This window comes from Chelonia mydas, chromosome 13, assembly GCF_015237465.2.
Source record: "Chelonia mydas isolate rCheMyd1 chromosome 13, rCheMyd1.pri.v2, whole genome shotgun sequence".
In the NCBI taxonomy this organism is placed as follows: domain Eukaryota; kingdom Metazoa; phylum Chordata; order Testudines; family Cheloniidae; genus Chelonia; species Chelonia mydas.
In genome coordinates, this window is record NC_051253.2 from 10,220,145 (window position 1) to 10,237,596 (window position 17,452).

The 17,452-nt window shown below is 37.9% G+C and overlaps 1 protein-coding gene across 1 annotated transcript in view; it reads left to right on the forward strand.

Annotated features, from left to right (window-relative positions):
- The first annotated feature begins 2,734 nt into the window (after positions 1-2,734).
- SYCP2 (synaptonemal complex protein 2) overlaps positions 2,735-17,452 on the forward strand; it is a 66,127-nt gene continuing 51,409 nt past the window's right edge. Inside the window, exons 1-9 of the mRNA XM_043527293.1 lie at positions 2,735-2,871; positions 4,141-4,186; positions 6,160-6,300; positions 9,393-9,521; positions 10,566-10,670; positions 12,297-12,321; positions 14,824-14,909; positions 15,842-15,930; positions 17,140-17,174. Coding sequence (XP_043383228.1) covers positions 4,163-4,186; positions 6,160-6,300; positions 9,393-9,521; positions 10,566-10,670; positions 12,297-12,321; positions 14,824-14,909; positions 15,842-15,930; positions 17,140-17,174 — 634 coding nt within the window. The 5' untranslated portion in view covers positions 2,735-2,871; positions 4,141-4,162. The remainder of the gene's footprint in view (positions 2,872-4,140; positions 4,187-6,159; positions 6,301-9,392; positions 9,522-10,565; positions 10,671-12,296; positions 12,322-14,823; positions 14,910-15,841; positions 15,931-17,139; positions 17,175-17,452) is intronic.

A 17,452-nucleotide genomic window follows, 5' to 3' on the forward strand; every position in this document is an offset into this window, starting at 1 on the left:
CATAGTATTATAATGCTGTCTGTATGACTCTCCTCTTCCCCTTTTCCTATGCTACTACCCTAAAAACAGCTCATTATTTAGTGCTCACATGAAACCAGAATGCACTTTACCCCTTTCCCTCTACTGGTCTCCTTTAAATTATGTGCATACTGCAAATCTATTGGATGAAATGAGATGGGACTGGATGTGGTGGTTGCACAGACATATATCACCCACAGTTTTTATACATATGGCCAATTTCTGCACTGTTACACTAATGTAAAGCTAAAGTAATGCTATTGAAGTCCACGAACTGTCCATGAAGTGATTCCAGACAACAGATTTTTGTCCATAGATTTCATATAGCACTTTTCACATGTATTCTAGTACTTTGCAGAAATAATAAGCAATGGTAAAATCAGTCACAAGTTTAATCAATTTTGTTGCTTAGGACATCATACGGTTAAGGAGTGATAAAATAGCAGCATAGCTTTGCTGATAAAATGACAGTATCTGTCTAAGCAGAGAGAAGCTATTTACTTCTGTATTTTGGCTCTGAAAGATCAATGTAAACACTAATTGTGTGTAACTGTAATCCCTTTGCAGCCCTTAGTGCTCTATTTTTACTGAAAAATTAATCCATGCTATTTATGTTGCCTCACTGTTTTATAGCTCCAGTTAATGAGCTATAAAGGTATCAAGAACATTAAGATTAGCTGTTTTTCTAAGTCACTGACTTCATGTTTCAATAAAGTAAAAATCTAGCCTTCTGCTTTATTTCAGTGGTAGTTTTATAGTTTTAAACATATTTCTGTTATTCTTTTATGTTGAATTACCAACCCTGTTGTCTTTATTTGCCTTTATTTTTCTTTACAAGAGAAATAAAATTGTTAGCTTTTAGTAATAATTCATAAAGAGGCAGTTATATCCATACTTATTTTAGAGCATAATCAGTGTCTTAGGTCTCTTATCTTACTATACATACTTTCCAGCTTCACTTGTTAAAAACAAAGATGAAAAAGGGCAAGGCTAAACTTGTCAACACAAGTCTAATGTTAGAACCAGCTTCTTCCCTGATTAGCTCTTCTGCCTATGATCTCAGACCCACAACTATTTCTGTTAAGGTAATTCAGTATGACACCTGATACTGGAGCTTTTTGGCATAAACACCTTTGCCCTTTCATAAGGTCTTTCCACATCAGTAGAGCTGACTCCTCGATGTCAGAATATTAGAATATTTAAGATCATGAAGTATTAGAGTAGGAAGAACAAAATCTACAAATCCTTATTTCATGGTATTATACTCAGAACTCAACACTTGCATAAGGATCTGTTTTGCAAAGGCTTTTCTGTTATACTGTCAAATAGTCAAACTTTGTTCACAATTTTTTTGGTCTTAACATTATCCTTCAAATTTTTATACAATCTACAGGCCTAAAAGTGTAGTCACATTTTAAAAAAAAAATTTTGTATGTGCTGCAACATTAATAAAATCATCCCATGGAGCACTTTCCCTCTCCTTTGCAATCATGTAGATCACCTCTTTTCCCATTCACAATCACATAACATTGCTGAAGCAATTACAGCAGCTGTTTCTATAGAAAACACTAAGGAAATATTTAATATATCTTAGCAGTCTTTATTGCTAATTAACACCTGAAAACAAGGGAAATGAGTCAGCAACATGAGACCAGCCAGTTTCTTACAAACCAGTTTGAGTCCTGCTGAAATAGCCTTCTAATGCTACTTATTCTCTCACTTAATCCATGCTACATAGAACGCCACCTTCATTTGACTTTTCACTCACAGCAGGCAGAAACATATTTCAGTAAGGTAAAGGGTCCATTGTAATGGCAGACAGTATCAGGATGCTGGGAGGGAAGGCTGGTATTCTACATACAGGTGCCTGCTAGTGTCTTTAGGACGGGCAACAAGATCGGTGCATAATTTTTGGCATTTTGGGGAATGGCATCTGCAAAACATATTAAGCCCTTTAAATTCAGAGATGACAAGGAGAAACCAGTGATGTGGAGGTGAAGGAGGGGGAATCCTGGTGGGGTCACCAGAGGAAAGGGTGTCATGGTAGGTGGATGGCATATGAGGAGGTTCATGGGGTACAAGAGGAAAGGGGGTTCATGGTGGGGTATCACACGAGAAGGGGTATCATGGAGGCACAAAGGAAAAGGAGGGAGGGGGAGACACAAAGAGGGATGTAATGGGAAGAGGCTTGTGAGGAGGGGAGGGTGAAGAACGTAAGAACGGCCATACTGGGTCAGACCAATGACTCGTCTAGCCCAGCATCCTAGTGGGGTGGTGCCAGATGCTTTAGAGGGAAGGATCTAAAGAGGCTGCTTCTGGCAGTTGGAGGCTTAGGACATGCAGAGTATGGGTTCACGGACAGGAGTCTACGAGGGCGGAAGCAGACGAAGAGGGGTAGCACTGGAGTCTCGGGGGAAGCCTGTGCAGCGACAGGCTGGGGTCACAAGAACGGGGTAGTCTGAGGGGGTTTTCACCGCCCGCCCGGCGGGCGCCCAACGGTCAAAGAGGAAAACCCGCCTTCTCGGCAGCCGCTGATTGGCTAAAAGGCGGAGTAGCCGTACACCGGAGGACAAGGAGCGGCGCGACCACGCAAACGCAGCGTTCAGGAGGTGATTGGCTGCCGAGACGCAGCGCTGCGCGCGTGGGCGGTGATTGGCTAAGAGCCCTTCCCCTTATTACGTGAAGGTGATTGGCTGAGAGGATCTGGCGCCCTTTTTGCTCTGGTGGCGGCGGGGTGTGTGAGTCCGTAAGAGGACAAGTAGAGTGCTGCGCCCACCGTCCGTCCCTTCGGGGCCTCCCCGACGCTGGGGACTGGCCAGGTGACCGAGGAGGGGCAGATTTTCGGTCACTATGGTGGGTGTATGGAGGAAAGGTCGCTTAAGGAGTGGTCCATGGGGCTAGGGATCAGATTTCTCACCTCAGTGAATGGGGTGGGGGGCAAAGTCCCGCTCCTGGCTAACTGGGTCTGGAGGTGGTTCTAGGGAATATACGTAGCCCCTCAGTGACTAGAGGCAGGAGGGCCTTTCAGTAGCTAGGTATGGGGAGGGGACGATGGCTTTTAGAGTCTACAGGCCTCAGCAGGCATCAAATATGTGTCATGAATCCATGAGGGCTTGAACTCTCCCACCCCTCTTCTAGCATATGTGGATCCTCAGGCTCACCACTGAGGTAACAAAGAAGGTGGTTCCTATGCAAAATAAATTTGCTGTGGCCGTCCAATTGCCACCATTTTTGACAATCTCAGCAGGGAGCTGAAGGATTGAATGAGCAGGATCATTTCAATGCAATGGTGTGCCATTGCTTCAAAACCATACAGCAATGGTTGCAGAACCCATCTCCTGCAGGAGGCGTTTGACACCTCGGAGAGGGCATGTTTGAGGCATATTAGCAGGGCAGTACACGGAAGATTGCGTTCGTGCTGTCTGCTGTTCCGGTGGAAAAAAAGAGAGGAAGGGCTTAAATTGCCAAAATATTCCTTGGAGCCTAGCACATTGTTGTGGAGTTCTCTGCTTGGTGTCTCCTCTGAATCACTTGTTTTGATCCTCTCACCTACAAATCTGCCCCTGTTTTTTTTTTTTTTTTTAATGTTTTGTCTCCTCATATCTGTTGATATCTGGGCTACTGACCCCTCTGCCACTTAAGGGGGGTGGATCTTTTGTTTTTTTGCTGGGCTTTACTGATCCATACCAGCTGTCAAATACATTGGCTCTTTTTCACAAGCACAGAATTATCAGATGCTAATAAAGACCTCTTATTGAGTGTAAGGTTTCTAAAAGTAAAATGGAACTGTTGAAACTAGTTGAAAATTCATTAAGATAAAGCAAAGAATTGCTTGAATACTAAAAATAATCTAGGCTTTAGGTGAAGTCTTAGGGCTTGATCTTATACCCATTGACATCAAAAGGAGTTTTTTCCATTGACTTAATTGGGTGCATGGTTGGTCTCTTTGAACAAAACATAATACTTCTTGTAGTGCCCCACTCAAATTTTTAGAAATTCTAATGTACTTTCTTACTGACTAAAAATTAAACCATGCTTGTCAAATCAATTGTAAACTGTACTGGAAAACCCATTTTAGTCATCTGTGGTTTTTTTTTGACATTTTGCTCCTTTGTTGTACAGCTGATTATGTGAAGTTGTCAAAATGCCGGCTAGATGTGAGGTGCAGGTATGTATTTGTAAGGTAGGAAAACGGTGTTTACTGTGTATTGGTTAGTTGTTGGTGTAAATTAATTAATTTACTACCTTTTCTAGTCCTTAGTTATAAGTAAAGATTTAAGTATTTAACTCTCATTAACTCCCAAATTCTACAGATTTTTAAAAAATATTTTGCTATAGGTTTATTATTTAACATTTGAGCAGAATTGTGTGCTTATTGATGTAGAAAAATATAGGAATACTAGGTCAAGAATTCTAGTTCCTTTCCCCAAGGATTTTACAATGTGACAAATTAGACAGTTTGGAGAATTGAAGTAAGAAAATCAGGTATTCATTGACATCTGAGATGTTGAAGGAAGCTTGCATCACTATATATTGTTCTTGTTCCTTTTCAAACGATAGCTTTTTGTCATATTAATAAAAAAGCTATGCAATGCTGGACAGACTACACAATCTCTGAGTGACCCTAGGAACGGGACAAAGCGTACCAACCTGTATTATTAGTAGAGCCCTGCATGGATACAAAATTTGTATGCGCATCGGATCCATGAAATATGATCCATGAATATAAAGCAGATATCTGCAGATTTGCAGGGCTTTAGATATAAAATTTGGATCTGCATCCATCCATGATCTGCAAAAATCGTCCGCGGATTTGGATATCTGTGGCTGTAAAGCAGATATCCAGCAATTTGCAGGGCTCTAATTATTAGGTAAACTAGAAAATTAAGAAAATACCACAGAAATAAGATATATTTCTTCCAAACCTTTTTTTTTTAAAAGGACAGGTATACACTTTGAAATGAATAAGGTGCTGTAATGTTACTGTTTAAAAAAGAGATGAGGTGGGTGAGAGACAAGGTTTCCTGAGGAAGAGCTCTGTGTAGCTCAAAAGCACCCGCCTTGTTTCTCTCACTAATAGAAGTTGGTCCAATAAAATATTACCTCACTCTCCTTGTCTCTCTAATATACTGGGACCAACACAGTTACAATAACATTGTATACAATGTTTTAAAAAGTTGTATTAATTTTGCAAACTTTTGGGGAATTTTATTTTCAGCTTGAAACAATTTTTTGTGAAATCACTATTTTAAATTCAGAACCATCATGTGTTTTGGCGTGTCATATATAACTGTACAGTAGACAGAATTTTGATGGTACTAAGTAAGTAATTATACAGTCCAATGATTCTATAGGCCTGATCCTGCAGTAAGTACATGAGTAACTTTAGTCATGTGAGTAGTAAAGTGAATTCTATGTAGTTTTGGAATACTTGGAAAAATGCATTTTTCTTTACATGTTCAGCTTTCCTTTTAAACAATGGTATGGTAGAACTCAGTGAGATTACTCACAAGTGTAAAATTGCTCATGTGTTCTGGTGTTAGCAGGATTGGGCCCCATATTTGATATTAAAGATACTGCATAATTAGTTCTATGGCATAATGCTGAGAGGTAGCTTTTTAGCACTGTCCAAGTAGTTGAAGTGCTAACATTGTACTGTATGAATGTTACTAACAGTTAAGGCTAACTGTGTTTAACGCTTATAATTTTAGATTATATTTTCAAAGAATAACTGTAAGGAAGTAGGACAGTGTGGGTCCCGGTCTTGCTGCAATTGAAATCAGTGGAAGTTTGCTATTGACTTCAGTTGGACAAGGAGCAGGCCATTGCTTATTTAAAAAATAATAATATTTTTTGCTTGATTTTAGTTGATGCCAGGCTAATAAGAAGTGACAATAACCAGTGTCTATCAACTGCTGTCTTTTTCTCTTCACTTAGGCATCTGATCTTGCAAAGTGCTAGTGTTCTATAATGCACTTTTCCACATATTTTCAATATTGTCATTTATATGGAAAAGCACCACATTGTTAGCTAAGGATCCTGAAGAGGAGTGTGTTGAAATTTTTTTGTATCAAACCTTGTTAAAGTAATATAAAATCTCAACATATAGTAATGTAGTTATTTTTTTGTTTTCTTTGGCAGTTGGAAAAATGCATAGATGATGCCACAAGAAAAAATAACTTCCAGTTATTAGAACAATTTCTGCAAACAGAAGACTGTGACATTATCTCTCATAAGTGCAGCAAACAGTTTTTCAACAAATTTGACAAACTTATATGTCGGGTAATTCGCTTTTTATTTCAAAAAGTTCCAGGCTATTATTGCTTGTGGAATATTGCAAAAAACATTATGTGGGATGGTCTGGATTACATCAGCAATTCACTTGAGAGCTGAAAAATAATAGAGACATCAAAACTCAGGGTTTGATAGGGTTCTTAAATTAGTATTTCATTCAGAGAATGAAATATTCGTTATTAAATATCTACTATTATCTACTGCTCAAATTTCTGTTATTTCAATACACTGACCTTCGATGCTTTGTCATTTTTCACATTTGGCTGGTAAAGTGTCACTTTTCTATCTGTACTAATTTTCTTAATACTCTTCCACCATCTCAATTTATCTAAGGGCACCTTCCTGTGCTCCTTGCCCACCCCAAGTTCCCACAGAGATCATTCTGTTCCCTTTTCACTTCCTTTCAACAAAGAACCATGGGTTAGATTTTCAAAAGTCCTCTGCCTTCATAGGTAGGACCATCTTCCAAAAGAGCTCAGCACCCAGAAGCTCTCACTGAGAATATACTTATTCATCTTATTCAAGGGAACTGCTTGGTGCGAAGTATTTTTGAATAATCTACCCAATTATTTAGGTGCCTAAACGGGAGCTGTTGTTTGGTGAGTTCTTTTAAACATTTGGCCCCTTATACTCATGTGATCTCTGCCCACTTAAGGCTCAGTCATGCATTTCTTTTGCGTCCAAAACTCAGTGTGTATATGCAAAGAGAGGTTGTTGAGAGCTTCTCGTCCATCATAATCCCTATACAGAGGCCAGCCACAATGAACGTTCTTGCACTCTTACTGGGCTAGTGCTTCTGTTTGCTCCAGCCTCTAGTCTACAGAGATATCTGAGAGGAATTTGGGGCAGAGTGTGGTGCAGAAAGCAACACTTGGTTCACCTTTAAGGATGATGCAGTGTCTGCCCTCCTCTGAGTGCCAGGAGATATTGCATTTCCCTGACCTCCCTCAAGGGCACTATGATTCCACATTGTTCCCAACACTTGACTGGCTTAATGCCACAATTTAACTCTGATTAATTACAACACTAGAGGTCTGCTGGTTCTAAGGCTACTAATTAATCTTTCAGGTAATTTATACAAAAGTTTTATGTTTGTCTGAGCCATTGAGAAGAAATTTCACAATTAGATTGTCTGTACGATCTGTATTGCTACAAGAATATAGCAGTTTTTAGCTGCAATGCTATGCTTGTATATAGCCAGCAACCTAGCAAAAAAAGTCTTGTTCATAGAATCATAGAATATCAGGGTTGGAAGGGACCTCAGGAGGTCATCTAGTCCAACCCCCTGCTCAAAGCAGGACCAATCCCCAATCAAATGATCCCAGCCAAGGCTTTGTCAAGCCTGACCTTAAAAACTTCCAAGGAAGGAGATTCTACCACCTCCCTAGGTAACGCATTCCAGTGTTTCACCACCCTCTTAGTGAAAAAGTTTTTTTCCTAATATCCAACCTAAACCTCCCCCACTGCAACTTGAGACCATTACTCCTTGTCCTGTCCTCTTCTACCACTGAGAATAGTCTAGAACCATCCTCTCTGGAACCACCTCTCAGGTAGTTGAAAGCAGCTATCAAATCCCCCCTCATTCTTCTCTTCCGCAGACTAAACAATCCCAGTTCCCTCAGCCTCTCCTCATAAGTCATGTGTTCCAGACCCCTAATCATTTTTGTTGCCCTTCGCTGGACTCTCTCCAATTTATCCACGTCCTTCTTGTAGTGTGGGGCCCAAAACTGAACACAGTACTCCAGATGAGGCCTCACCAATGTCGAATAGAGGGGAACGATCACGTCCCTCGATCTGCTCGCTATGCCCCTACTTATACATCCCAAAATGCCATTGGCCTTCTTGGCCACAAGGGCACACTGCTGACTCATATCCAGCTTCTCGTCCACTTCTCGTCATGCTACTAGCGTTTTTTCTTCAAAAAGATCTTCCTTTATGATCACAGTATACTTTTGGATATTTGAATCAATCACACTACATTATATTACTTTTCCTCTGTAATGGTGACCTACTTCTTACTTGACCTTTCTAAAGCACCAAATAAATTCCATAGCAGTCATATCTTTTAGTGTTACATTCAGAGGAGTTTACAGTGGCATTGCAGTGCTTACTTGTATGTATCACTTTAATATCAATACTCAGCATGTACAGTTATTCAGTAGTCCTGTGTTAGAAACACTAATCTTGAAAAAAACACATTTCATTTTAATATATGTTAATTATACAAATTTAAACATAATTAAATGTGATTTAAACTTCTAATTGAGTTACAGGGTATTTAGAAGAATGTCAGGAATCTATCTAACTAATTACAGAAAAGACAATTTTTTTTAAGTGTCTTGAGGTGTTTTAACAATTATTGTGACAGGTTTTTTTTTCTTTTTTAAACAAATGCATTTTTATTTTTGAAAGTTTTACTTGTTTACTTGTTCATCTTGAGATTGTTCGTTTGTTCCTGAGGTAAGGTGATTCTCTCCCCAGGCAGAAAAACTTTTTCATGTATGCATAAATTAAGATTAGTTACCTCTAATTTTTCAAGAATAAACCTCAACATACTGCTTGAAAATATGCAATTTTGAATGAAAGCCTTAGATTTTATTTGGTTTTACTTTCTCTGACACTAAAATTAGATATCTCTTGTGACCTCCAGTGGTAAAGAGTTGTAATGAAAGCGTATAGATTAACACGGCTGTTACTCTGAAAGTTGTAGTCTGTATTCGCAAAAAGAAAAGGAGTACTTGTGGCACCTTAGAGACTAACCAATTTATTTGAGCATAAGCTTTCGTGAGCTACAGCTCACTTCATCGGTTATGCTCAAATAAATTGGTTAGTCTCTAAGGTGCCACAAGTACTCCTTTTCTTTTAGATTACAACTGAATCATTGAGGCACCGCTCCAATATTTAACAGCAATTCTCTCTCTCTCTCTCTCTCTCTCTCTCTCTCTCCAACTGCTTGAAAGAGAAATATTATTCAAGCATATGTAATAATTTATGAGAACACAAAAACATTTATTTTGCTAAATGAAGTACAGATTGCTTTATATTGTACACTGAAGCTTCTATTGGTATTTCAATTTTAGGAACTTGACAAACAAGAAGTCAAGAATGTTTCAACGTTGCTAAATTCTCTTCAGAAATATGGTAAAAATATCATCATACCAGGTGGAGACGGTTTTCCAGCAATGATAAAATATGGTCTTGTTGAAAAGATAAGTATAACAAAAATCATACGTATTGCACTATAAAGCATATATAATGCTATGGGTAGTTTAATAAGCAAACATTTTTTTCAAGATTGTCAGAAATTTTGTTAATTCAGAAATAATTGAAGACCAGAATAACTGATTGATCAGTTCTAAATATTATACAACAAATTATATCTTGTAAAGAGATGCTGATACAGCACAGTGAGGTCTTCATAAATAATGTAAGGTGTAAAGAATTAAGATATTCTAGTAATTATTGTAATAACAATGATGATAGATATTTCATATGAGCTTTGTTCCTGGCTAAATTAGGAACCTTTTGTATTTTTGAAAAAGGAGAGAGAAGAGAAAAGAAGTTCTGTTTTAGGTTTTCATAAAATACTGCATTAGTGCCAAAAGCTGGAATTTCCTGGTGCAATGTGTTAATAAATTTTGCATTAGAGCTAGCAATAGGAGCTTCAGATCTAGCACCTTCAAGGGGTTAACATACAATTTCAGTTAATTACTACCAAATCAACCTGTACAATATGTGCACCAATCCATGACTCAAACCTGTATATTCATACTGATACTATATAGACCACTTCCAACTTACATTCAGTATCTGTTTCACTGAATAGAATTAACAGTGGTAGCCTTAGAAAAATGTTTGCCGCTGGCTTGTTTCTCAGTTGCTTTCAGAAAAAATAGAAAAATGACAAGATGGGTGATAATTGCATGACTCTATTCACATCTATAGACAAATTTTCAGCCAGCCTTGTACCCTCTCCCACTTTTTTGTGTAAACAATAGCAGTCACAAAACTGAGCACATAGTTATTGTGAGTACAAATCATGCAGTAGAGTATGTAGTTACAGAAGTGATCACTTTGATGGGTAGAAATCAGCTGTATTTTCTTAGGTATATGTGCAAAATTGGAGGCTGCGGTTGTAATCTACTCAAAGAAATCTGGACACTTTTTAAAATAGAATAATCTGGAAATGTATACTACAAAATATTGCTAGTTTGCTTCATGTTTAATAATAAAAGTAATGTTTTTCCCTTTACATGGTTAGTTGGTTTGAAAAGGCAAAAGAAATTCTGATATTTAGAGGAAATGAAAAAAATGAAGCACTTACAAGTCTAATTGAAGATTTCTTCGATGTTTTGATGGTAAAATATTTCATAAACCATTTTATAAAATATTAAGCATGTATTTATAAAAACAGTGATCTAACAGCAAAAGACATTTTCAAACATTCTTTTCCTACTTAATTTTCTTTTTCACCTAATGTTGCACTGATGCAGTTTTTTACAAAAATAGATTAGAAGCTTATTTTGTTAAAAAATACTATACTTGCATTCAGACTTAATTATTCCATATGTACAGGAAATACTGCCTACTAATAAAAGACCTGACCATGCAAGTGCTTAGTGCACAAAATTTCCTACCTTATCCTATTAGTTTATCCAAAAAGTAGTAGCAGTGCATGTCTGTTAAGCCTCCGAGGCCCTGATCATGCAAACAGTTTACGTACGTGATTAAATTTATGCAGAGAGACGAGGTAGATGAGGTAATATCTTTATTGGACCAACCTCTGTTGGTGAGCGAGACAAGCTATCAAGCTATACAGAGCTCTTCCTCTGGTCAGGGAAAGGTACTAGGAATGTCATAGCTAAATACAAGATCAAACAGATCGTTTAGCATAAGTAATTAGCGCACATTCAAGCTGTGACACTGAGTACCTTTTCCCAGACCTAAAGAAAAGCTCTTTGTAGCTCAAAAGCTTGTGTCTCACCAACAGAAGTTGATTCAATAAAAGATATTAGCTTATGCATCTTGTCTCTAATTTCGTAGGACTGACATAGCTACATCACTCCATATAACTTTATGCAGTCATTGGCACTAATGTTCATAAAATTAAGTGTGTGCATAAATGTTTGCACCATTAAGGATTTAATTACTGACATGTATATTCTATATTGGAATTGGCAAAGGTTCAGAAATAATGCAGTAGGGTACGCAGTTACAGAAGTCATCACTTTGATGGGTAGACATCAGCAGTAGGATAGGTTCAGAAAAGGGCAACAAAAATGCTTAGGGGTATGGGACAGCTTCCATATGAGGAGAGATTAATAAGACTGGGACGTTTCAGCTTGGAAAAGAGACAACTAAGGGGGGATACAATAGAGGTCTGTAAAATCATGACTGGTGTGGAGAAAATAAATAAGGAAATGTTATTTACTCCTCCATAATACAGGAACTAGGGGTCACCAAATGAAATTAATAGGCAGCAGATATAAAATAAACAAAAGAAAGTATTTCTTCACACAACGCACAGTCAACCCGTGGAACTCTGCCAGAGGATGTTGTGAAGGCCAAGACTATAACAGGGTTCAAAAAAGAACTAGATAAATTTGTGGAGGATAGGTCCACCTATGGCTGTTAGCCAGGATGGACAGGGATGGTGTACCTAGCCTCTGTGTGCCAGAAGCTGGGAGTGGGTGACAGGGGATGGATCACTTGATGATTACCTGTTCTGTTCATTCCCTATGAAGCACCTGGCATTGGCCGCTGTCGGAAGACAGGATACCGGCTAGATGGACCTTTGGTCTGACCCAGTATGGTTGTTCTTATGACAGATATATTAAAATAATATACATGTTTTAGTTGTGGGAGAGAACTGTAAAATCTGAACATTGACCAAATATTTTTAGGTATATGGACACAAAGTAAATTATTCTGCATCTTAATATGTAAAGTGTTTAAAATGTATTCATATTTTCATTTTATTATAGCTTGTACATGATACCAACAGCGAAGGTATGTACAAAAATCAGTATTTAAGTTACTATTAGTTTGCTAATCCTATCCACTTTTTGATTGATCACTAATGAAATAGCTTCTTTATATTACTGGCAAAGGATCTGATCTAGTCAAAATCAATGACCTTTGGAACCATGTGTATTCTGGAAAGTCTTGGATATTTGATCTACTATGGAAACCCCCAAACAAACAAGCATTTGTGGAGCTACCTAGAAACATAAGAGCTCAAACAAATAAGCTTTTAAGTCCTTGAGAAATTAAAGCTCCTCACTTGCAGATGCCAGTGTGAAGCTAGCAGAAAGTGTTCCCACAATATGTTGAAGCACTTCTCCTATGTGGTCATGACTGAACTATGTGCATACAGAATTGTGTTTTGCCAAAGAAGTGTGACATTTGTTAAATTGCTGTAGTAACTAATAAGCACTTTCTTTTTCAAGTATGTGTCCATGAGGATCTCACGCTATATAGGCGAAGTCATAATCTTTCAAATAAGTGTCCATTGGGCCACACAGGTCCTCGTGCCCCCCACCCAAGATCATGGCAGAGTGGCTGCAACTGTTTTTGTTTCCTCTTACTGCCCATGGCAGTGAAAGGGAACTACTGGTGTGTGCCTGCTACCCTTTAGAAGATTTCTCTTCTACCAGTAGTTATCTACTTACAGTTAAGTTTCCCTAAATACTTCTCCTTTATTGTTTTGTTTTTCTGATTCAGATGAAAAAAACAAAACAACCCCAATCCTCCACCCCCAGATTTTCTAAATTTCTCCTGTCTGATCAAAGGCAGATCCCATCAGGAGCGTTGCTGCAGATCCCATGCTGCAGCCTTGAACTATGTCCGTCGTCATTCACTCAGCTGGGCCTCATAGCTAACTATAAAAAATCATCTCTCATTCCCTCACAGACAATAGAATTCATGGGAGCTGTATGCAACTCCAAACTGGCAAAGTCATATGTTTCTGAAGACAGATTTATCTCTTTAGTTGATAATCACCAGTATCAAATTAAATCCAGCAACTATAGTACGGAACTATCTCAGACTTTAGGTCACCTGTCGGCCTGTACTTGATGTTGCTTGCCAGGCTTTACCATCATCTATTACAAGCTTGGCTAAGATTGGGGTATTGCCCTGTGAGACATCAAATGTGCATGCAGATTGTTGTTTTATCACACAGTCTGTCATCTCTGAACTGAAGACCTCTCTCTGACCTCCAGACATTTCAGAGAGGGGTCTTTCTCCTACAAAGACACTGATCATGGATGCATTGGGGACAGGTTGGGACATGCATCTTGCCACTTCTAAATACCAGGAACTTGTTCTCAAAAGGATATGACTCTTCACATACATGTTCTGAAGTTAAGAGTAATCAGAGTAGCTTGCATGGCATTCTATCCTGTCCTGTGGAATTCCACAATGCAGATTCTCACGGACAACACATCTGCAGAGTACTCTGTAAGCAAGCAAGGAGGTGCTGCTCATCACCTCTGTGTCAACAGGTTATCAGATTATGGATATGATGTCAACAACATGGGATACCCTCAAGAACTCTTCATCTCCCAGGAGTCAACAACAATCTAGGAGACTTTCTTAATAGACAATCCATGACCAACTGCAAAGGATATCTGAAGAGCTCCATCATCAAGCCAATATTTCACCAGTGAGGCCATTCAATAATAGTCGGTTTGGTAGCAGTGACAATGTAGAATGTCCAGCCTTTCGTTCTAGGGCAAGCATGAGCCCTTGAACAAAAGAACCTTCCTCATACCATGAGATCAAGGTCTCATGTATACCTTTCCAATCCCCTTGATTCCCAGAGTGGTGTACAAGATCAGGCAGGATGTAATTATACTAATCCTGATGTCTCCATGTTGTCTGAGACCATGCTAGTTATTTTCTTCACATGTCTATTCAGCCTCCTATACCACTTCCAGTACAAAAGATCCTACTGCAAAGTAGGACGGTTTCCACAAGGAAAACTTATTCCTGTAAATGCAAAAGATATTTAATCTGGACAGCTCAATACAATCTTGACATGGTGAAGGCCCTTACTTCAAAGACCCTGGACTCTATTCTGCATTTAAAATATTCTGGGTTGTGGTAACTCTGCCATTTATGCCCATGGGTCAAGGTAATGCATAGTGCAGGCCTGACCCACTACTATTTAAAAGGTTCTGAGCTCATGTTTGTGGGGCACGTGCATATCTAGAGTTGAATCCACACAGATGACATCTCAAAGAACCTCATCTATAAGGTAAGCAGCCACTCTTTTTGCATTTTAACTGCAATATATGGAATTTAGGATGTCGGTACACTAAATATCAGCGGTCTTATGTGACTTTGGAAAGGAATGATTAATATGGATTTTTTCATTTGTAAATAAAAACATTTTTATTGGATATATAATAATGCTAGACTTGTGAATATTGTTGAAAAACTAATGTGTGCAAAACCTCTCAGTTCATGGATAAACTGCTTTTTAACTTTTTTTTCTTAATTGATTAGGTAAAATACAAACATTAGAAAGCTTTATACTGAGAATATGTACCCTTGTTGCTGATGTAAGAATCAATATTTATATTCAGCAAGAGGTAAAAAAAATTTAACCAACATTTTTATTAGTAGGCATTTAACAGAAGGTTGTGAATTTCCTTAGTAATTTAGCTAGACATATATTGTGAAAAGGGGAAGAACAAAATATTTGTAGAAACATTTAATGATCCTGCCATCTCTCTAAGAATGTACGAAAGTTTACTTGCCTAGACTAAAATTTCCATTTTAGGTAATAAAGTACAAAGTATATGCTATTTGTTATACAAATACTATAGTGATAAGCATATAAAATAATATGCTATATTGAAATTGCCAGAAGTATCTTTTTTTAAAGTCTGTTAATGAAAAATGGTTAATAAATTGTGTCTGTAGTATACAGTATTATACATAGTATGCGTTCATGTCAATAAAATATCTTGGGTGAATCGTGCCCCTATTGAAATCAAAGGGAGTTTTCCCACTGAATTTAATAGGGCCAGGATTTCATTCCTTGGGTATGAAACTATTATAAAATCATTACCTTTTATAGAAAGACACTCTTCATTAAGGACTAAATTTTCAAAAGTCCAGCGTTTTTTATGGATTCAAATTGCCTGCATTTGTTGCATCCATAAAAATTGCAGGTAATTTTTGCTCCAGCAATGAATTGTAGGCACCCTGATTTACATCAACAGGTCAGGATGTTGGCCTTTTAAGTACTTCTATTAGTGTCCGTGTTAATGTAATTAATTGAAGTCCAATTGTGTTACTTTGAATTTACACTAGTGTAACTAAGATCAGCACCTGTCACTTTTTTATTTTGCGTTGTGTCACAACTTTAGTTATTTAAACATGTTCTTTTCTACTTAATATGTTATAAACCTACATCACTGTAAGCCCACAATGTAATGAGAGAATAATTTAAAAACCTATTAAAAAAGTTTAATAGTGTGTTTCTTTGTAAACATATTCTTTTTTCCCCTATCTTTAGGCTGTAAGAAAACTTAATTCAATGCTTGATACCATGCCTCGAGAAGCCAGAAAAAAAATTATTTCCACGAAGGAAATGTTGCTTGTCATGTAATTAATCTTTAATATACTTTTTGACATGAATATATTGTTTACATAGTTGTGAAGAAAACTTTTTACACCTGACTATTTTATTGGAGCCATTTATAACTGTACAAATATAGGCTCTATTCAATCCATGATTGCCTTTATCACTACGTAGCAGATGGAGATTGCACTTTAGTCTATGCAGGTAATCCTTCCTTGGATGCTCAAATCTGCCCTTCTGTCAGTCATAGTTAGGGTCCACCTCACCTGATTGTCCTAAAATAATTGGTTCTTGGGAATCACTTAGGAGTCTTTACGAATGCACTGATTGGAGGGTAGATTGTTCATCCAGGGAAATGTCTTGAAAGGTCTGCATAGCCAAAAGAGAAATCTCCAGGCTGACAGGTCAGAAACAGAAGTGGAACTGTCATCCTTGAAGAAAGATGCATGGAGTCGGTGGAAAAAATATTGTGATTTCAGAGGAGTGGAATGAGGAAGAGAGAAGGAAGTTACTAGCACCTTTTTCATATGAGAAGACCCTCTCCATGGGGAGGGATGGTACTACTATATTAGGTCACCCCCACCCTACACTTCCCCCAAGTGGATTTGAAATGAATTGCCTTTCATTTCTTCCCTCAACTACAGGTTTTCTTCTTGTTTCTGTTTTTAAAAAAATCTCCAGCATGTGGGGCTTCTCCCAGTTTCCTCTGGTGGACATGGGGTTGGAAATTTACAGTGGCTCTAAAGTTTTTTTTGCAGAGCCCCAGCAGCATGTCAGAGGAAGAGGTTTGGATTGAAAATCTAAATCTTCTATACAATCCAGGTTCTCAAACAGAACAGGGAGTAACACCATGTGTGGAGTGGGAAGGGGGAGGCATGGAGAGTTCTACAGTTCTTCACCACCATCACCATCCCCAAAGACTTAGAACAAAACAGGTGCATCTACAGGTCTTTCACACACAGTTAAGGATGCTCACTAAACATTTGGCCAGTAAATTCCTATATTTTAAAATTACTAATTTATCCTGAGCCAAAAACACTGCTGTTTCACAGAATATATATTGGCCCCATTGAAGTCAATAGCAAAACTACTAATAAGTTCAGTGGGACCAGGATTTCACTCCATATTTTGAAAGTTAAACTCTCTGATGCCAATATAAGCTTTTCTTATGTACTTTTACATTGCCATTTTATTTGGGTCAAACTGAATCTTCTACGTTGTTTATTTCACAGGAATGATATGGGAAAGAGAATTTTAGATGCTGGAGGTAAGCACAGAACCTCACTTAAAAGGTTCATTATTAAACTGTTTAATTATTTTGATGTTATATACCCATTAAAAAGCCTGGCAATAAAAAAAGACAAGACTAGTAGTATTCAGTCATCTGAAAAATGTATTTTTCAGAATGGCAGTTTAAAATGGCACATATGCAATATTAATATACATTTAGAAATTTTAAAGCATTTGGAGTATTTTAGGAATATATGTAATGCTCCATCAGTCCCTCCTGGCCTTCTATACCATAGAAGTTCCAAAATGAATTGA